The following is a 6,182-nucleotide window of genomic DNA, read 5'->3' as shown; positions in this document are numbered from 1 at the left end:
CTATCCATTTCGAAACATAATCTACTGCTAACAATATATAAAGCTTACCATTAGAAGATGGAAATGGACCCATAAAATCTATACCCCACACATCAAATATTTCAATCTCCAAGATCGGGGTTTGAGGCATTTCGTGGCGTTTAGACATATTACCTGTCCGTTGACATTTGTCACAAACCTGCGCAAACTTATGTGCATTTTTGAACAGAGTGGGCCAAAAGAACCCACTTTGCAAAACCTTGGCTGCGGTTTTGTGTCCTGCAAAATGTCCTCCATATGGAGACATATGACAAGCGTCTAATATCGTCTCGTGCTCTTCTTCTGCTACACACCTGCGTAAGATATTGTCAGGTCCTAGCTTATATAAAAAAGGTTCATCCCAACGATAAAATCGAACTGCATTTAGAAATTTCTTTAACTGTTGCTTGTTAAACTCATAAGGAACTATTCGACTTACCAAATAATTTGCTATATCGGCATACCACGAAACTGAATCAACTCGCAAGAGTTGCTCGTCAATAAACTATTCACGTATAACAGTTCCATCATCACAGAGCGGAGATTCCAATCTAGACAGGTGATCAGCAACTTGGTTTTCAGTACCCTTCCTGTCCTTAACTTCAATATCAAACTCTTGAAGTAACAAAATCCACCGTATCAAACGTGGTTTCGCATCTTTTTTAGCAAATAAATATTTTAAAGCAGAATGGTCAGTAAAAACAATGACTTTTGTGCCTATCAAGTAAGACCTAAACTTATCAAAGGCGAACACAACTGCTAACAGTTTCTTTTCAGTAGTATTGTAATTGAGTTGTGCACCGGTCAGAGTCTTACTAGCATAATACACAGGATGCAAGATCTTGTTTTTACGTTGACCTAACATAGCTCCTATTGCATAATCACTAGCATCACACATGAGCTCGAAAGGTAAATCCCAATTATGTTCGATAATTATAGGGGTTGAACTTAAAGCAACTTTCAACATTTCAAATGATTTTAAACAGTCATCATCAAAAACAAATGGTCTATCATGTTCTAACAATTGACACAAGGGTTTAGAAATTTTAGCAAAGTCTTTTATAAAGCGGCGGTAAAATCCCCCATGCCCTAAAAAACTTCTAATCCCTTTAACATTTATGGGAGGAGGTAGCTTTGAAATGATGTCTATCTGTTGAATTAGTTAGAAGTTAAGATTATGTGGACTTAGTTAGAAGTTGTTTTAAAGTTGTTTAGATTTTGTGTTTAAATTTAGCAAATAAATCTCCTTTTTTGTTAGGAAAGTTAGAAGGTTATTCCTAGATTTTGTTTCCTCTTGTAACCTATAAATAGTGTCTCTATTCCTCATCTTTGATCAATCAATTTGAGAATTTATTTCTTCTCTCTTTTCTCGTGTATGTCTCTCTGGTGTCTCTATCCTTAGTTTTTATGGTATCAGAGCTAGGTTTAGATTGACACCAGAATGGTTAAAATAGCCATGATGACTGATGTGCGCAAGGATGAGAGTTCCGACGGATCGAATACGACCTCAATTTCTCTCCCTAAAAGCACATCCACGACACCTCACATCTCTATCTTTGAAAACACTTCGCTCCAAATTACCTCTCCAAAACTCAACGGAAAAAATTTTCTGCAATGGTCTCGATCGGCCCTCATAGTTATTCGTGGCCGCAGTCGACTCGGGTACATCAATGGCACGATAGCAGAACCAGATGAAGCTGACCCATTTTTTTCCGTGTGGGATGCACAAAACTCAATGGTCATGGCATGGCTTATTAACTCGGTGGAGGAGGACATTAAAGAATCCTTCATCTTCTACTCAACAGCAAAGGATCTTTGGAATGCGCTCACTATGACTTTTTTTGATTTTGATAACTCGGCTCAATTGTTTGAATTACGCAATAAGGCACGTTCCTTACGACAAGGTCAATCCGATGTCACCTAATACTACAGGTCATTACGTAGGTTGTGGGCTGAACTTGATTTATGTCTCAATCTCGAATGGGAGAACTCGAAGGATGCTGAACGCTTCCGCAAACACGTCGAGAAGGAACGAATTTATGATTTTCTTGCATGTCTTCGTCTGGAATTAGATGATGTGCGTGGCCGCTTACTTGCCACAAAGCCAATCCCAGCCATTGACGAAATCTTCGCAGAAGTTCGCTGGGAGTCAAGCCGTAAACGTGTGATGATGGGTGATACACACACAAAACCTCTGTCCCTCTCACTGGAATCATCAGCTCTGGCGGCACGAGGTGCACCACCACCTTCATCCCGATCTACTCGTCGGAACAACCTATGGTGTGATCATTGTAAGCGCACAAACCATACAAAAGATCGGTGTTGGGAACTCCATGGTCGTCCTCAACGGAAGAATTTATCAGGGGATTATCGGCCACCTCCACCTACAAATACTCCATCTTCTCGAACCAGCTCGTCCGGCTATCAAGTGGGCCCTAGTGTGTCAAACTCCCAAAATTTGGCCATCTCTCTCCCTCCATTTTCGAAGGCACAACTTGAACAGCTCTATCGCCTCTTAACACCGTCGGTTGAGTCTACTCCTTCGTCAAGTTTTGTGGCACAACGAGGTATTTTTAGTGCAGCTTTAACAAGTCAGCAGCATTCCGATCAGTGGATCTTAGATTCGGGTGCAACTGATCATATGACCGCTTTTCATGATATGTTTACCATGTACTCACCAAACCCGATTCAGACACATGTCAAGCTTGCAGATAGGTCATCGGCCATTATTAAGGGCTTTGGTTCTGTTGTTCTTAGCCCAAACATTACATTGCACTCAGTGCTCCATGTGCCTAAATTATGTTGCAATCTAATTTCTGTTCAGAAGTTGACTCATGATTTAAAGTGTCAAGCCCTGTTCACTGACTCTAAGTGTTTGTTTCAGGACTTGATAACGGGAACGATGATTGGAAATGCTGATGGCTTTGAAGGGCTCTACTACTTCAGAGGACCAAGTCTAAGAAATAAACAAGTTTTCCAGGTTGGTAGTGAGTCGAATTCTAGGGAACAACAAATTCTACTTTTACATCGCCGTTTAGGGCACCCGATTTTTCAGTATCTTAAACATTTGTACCCTTCACTTTTTCATAAAGATGACCTTTTTACTTGCGAAGTGTGTCAACTTGCAAAACACTCTCGTACATCTTATCCTTCTGTTGAGTATATACCATCCAGTTCATTCACAATGATTCATAGTGATTTATGGGGGCCGTCTCGCATTAAAACTATGTCCGGTAAACGTTGGTTCCTTACCTTCACTGATGACCACACTAGGGTTTGTTGGGTCTATTTACTTAAAGAAAAATCAGAAACTGCATCAATCTTTCAACAGTTTCATTCTCTCATTCATAATCAATTTAATACGAGAATAAAAATTCTTCGCACTGATAAGGGGACAAAATATTTTAATCAAATATTGGGAACTTTTCTGTCTCAAAATGGAATCACTTACCAAAGTTCCTGTGTCATTACCCCCCAACAAAATGGTATAGCTGAAAGGAAAAATAGGCATCTTTTAGAAACTGCTCGTGCTCTCATGTTCACCAATTCTGTTCCTAACTGTTTTTGGGGTGATGTTGTCCTTACTGCTTGTTATCTCATTAATCGGATGCCCTCTCGTGTTCTGAAATTTAACACTCCACTAGAAATCTTACTCACTATCTATCCGCAAATTCGATCTATCCTCACAATTCCCCTCAAAATATTTGGATGTACTGCATTCACTCATGTTTATGATCATGAACGTCACAAATTGGAGCCAAAAGCCAGAAAGTGTGTCTTCCTTGGTTACTCTCCTACTCAAAAAGGCTATAAATGCTATTGTCCATTCACCAATAAATTTTACACTACCATGGATGTCACATTTTTTGAGTCTCAATCTTTTTTCTCCCTAAATTCCCCTCAGGGGAAGACTGAGCCTATTAAAAGTAGTCTTGATGGAAATTTTTGGGAGATTGACGATCTAAATACCAGAATTGAGTCCCCTCAGTCAAAAATACCTGAGATTGATGGTCTAAATACCGAGTCACCTCAGCCAAAATACCTATCCCGATCGTCCCAATTACTCAGATAGAAGAGTCAGTTCCTATTATTTCCTGTAATAATGAAGATGATCAAGTCAACCCAAATCGAAGTGACAAGCAACCTGAGACTCTTGTTTATTCTCGGCGACAAACGGTTCAAAGAGGAGTGGAGCCACCACAGCCTCAACAGCAAAGTCATGAATCCATCTCGTCCTTAGGTACTGAACAATCTACCCTTGTGCCTCAAGACAATACTAATGATCTTGATCTTCCTATTGCACTTAGGAAGGGTGTGAGATCGTGTACTCAACATCCAATTGCTCGATGTATTGGTTATAGTCATTTATCTTCAGCAGTTCAGACCTTGGCTCTCAATCTGGAAGCCAATGAGGTACCAAAATCCATTCAAGAGGCTATGAGCAATCCACAGTGGAAAAATGCGGTAGATGATGAAATGAAGGCTTTGAAGCTTAATGATACGTGGACAGTAGTTGATCGTCCTCAAGATAAACCAACGGTAGGATGCCGATGGATCTTTACTGTCAAATATAAGGCTGATGGGTCCATTGAAAGGTATAAAGCAAGATTGGTGGCCAAAGGATACTCTCAGACTTTTGGGGTAGACTATCAGGAGACATTTGCACCCGTTTCAAAATTAAACACAATCCGTGTCCTCTTGTCTCTTGCTGCAAATCTGGATTGGAAACTACAACAACTGGATGTCAAGAATGCATTCCTCAATGGAGATTTGGAAGAAGAGGTGTACATGGACCTTCTTCCTGGATTTGACATTGATAAGTATGATGGAAAGGTGTGTAAGCTGAAGAAATCTCTCTATGGTTTAAAACAATCCCCACGTGCATGGTTCAGGCAATTTTCAAAGGCTGTTTGTAAACAAGGATATACCCAAGCTCAAACTGACCATACAATGTTCTACAGGCACTCTCAAGGTAAGATCACCATCCTCATTGTTTATGTCGATGATATTATTGTCACAGGTGACTATCATGAAGAAATAGAGAGACTAAAACAGGCACTTGGAAAGGAGTTTGAAATAAAGGACCTGGGAACACTTCGGTATTTTCTAGGGATGGAAGTTGCACGGAGCAGAACTGGTATATCTGTGTGTCAAAGAAAATATGTATTAGACCTCTTGAAGGAAACCGGAATGCTTGGATGTAAACCATCTGATACTCCAATAAGTCCCAATCATAAGTTGGGAGAGAGCCTAGATGGGGTACCCGTTGATAAAGGGAGATATCAGCGTCTTGTTGGAAGATTAATCTATTTATCCCACACTAGGCCGGATATTGCATTTGCAGTAAGTGTTGTAAGTCAATACATGCATGCTCCTACTGAAGAACACATGGAAGCCGTGTATCATATTCTTAGATATCTTAAAGGAACTCCAGGGCTTGGATTATTTTTCGGAAAGGATGATGACAGAAAGATTAAGGTGTTTACAGATGCTGATTGGGCAGGTTCTATTCAAGATAGGAGATCTACGACAGGATATTGTACCTTCGTATGGGGTAATCTTGTTACATGGAGGAGTAAGAAACGATCAGTTGTTGCAAGAAGTAGTGCTGAGGCTGAATTCAGGGTATTATCTCATGGTATTTGTGAGATAATGTGGCTGAAACTCCTCCTCCAAGAACTCAAGATCAGGTTTGATAGTTCAATGGAAGTCTATTGTGACAACAAGGCTGCAATTGCTATTGCACACAATCCAGTGTATCATGATCGTACTAAACATGTTGAGGTTGACAGGCATTTTATCAAGGAGAAGATTGAAGAGAAACTTATAAATCTGATGTATGTTCCATCATCAGATTAAGTTGCAGATATCCTAACAAAAGGACTCTTGAGACCCATATTTGAATGGTTGTTGATCAAGCTGAAACTGTTCAATCTGTATAGTCCAGCTTAAGGGGGAGTGTTGAATTAGTTAGAAGTTAAGATTATGTGGACTTAGTTAGAAGTTGTTTTAAAGTTGTTTAGATTTTGTGTTTAAATTTAGCAAATAAATCTCCTTTTTTGTTAGGAAAGTTAGGAGGTTATTCCTAGATTTTGTTTCCTCTTGTAACCTATAAATAGTGTCTCTACTCCTCATCTTTGATCAATCAATTTGAGAATTTATTT

The 6,182-nt window shown here is 39.7% G+C and overlaps 1 protein-coding gene and 1 pseudogene across 1 annotated transcript; both read left to right on the top strand.

The window, feature by feature from the left end:
- The first annotated feature begins 1,477 nt into the window (after positions 1 to 1,477).
- Positions 1,478 to 5,059, top strand: LOC148209642 (uncharacterized). Its single transcript, XM_088126934.1, has 5 exons — positions 1,478 to 1,884; positions 1,951 to 2,998; positions 3,923 to 4,028; positions 4,127 to 4,851; positions 5,039 to 5,059. Exons 1-5 carry the CDS (start codon positions 1,478 to 1,480, stop codon positions 5,057 to 5,059), a joined length of 2,307 nt encoding a protein of 768 aa, XP_087983060.1.
- Positions 5,060 to 5,158: 99 nt separating this feature from the next.
- LOC148209641 (secreted RxLR effector protein 161 pseudogene) lies at positions 5,159 to 5,877 on the top strand (annotated as a pseudogene).
- The last annotated feature ends 305 nt before the right edge of the window (positions 5,878 to 6,182 follow it).

This window comes from Momordica charantia (genome assembly GCF_013281855.1).
Source record: "Momordica charantia cultivar OHB3-1 chromosome 8 unlocalized genomic scaffold, Mcharantia_2.0 BLBB01000008.1, whole genome shotgun sequence".
NCBI classification, from domain to species: Eukaryota; Viridiplantae; Streptophyta; class Magnoliopsida; order Cucurbitales; family Cucurbitaceae; genus Momordica; species Momordica charantia.
The sequence above is the reverse complement of the archived record's forward strand: the minus strand, read 5'-3'. Positions and strand labels throughout refer to the sequence as shown.

Excerpts from the sequence above, each read along its gene's own strand:
- LOC148209642 (XM_088126934.1), top strand. The coding sequence starts at position 1,478 with ATGACTGATGTGCGCAAGGATGAGAGTTCCGACGGATCGAATACGACC. Across the intron at positions 2,999-3,922 it reads GAAATAAACAAGTTTTCCAG|GGGAAGACTGAGCCTATTAA; the intron begins GTTGGTAGTGAG and ends AATTCCCCTCAG. Across the intron at positions 4,852-5,038 it reads TTGATAAGTATGATGGAAAG|GTGACTATCATGAAGAAATA; the intron begins GTGTGTAAGCTG and ends TTATTGTCACAG.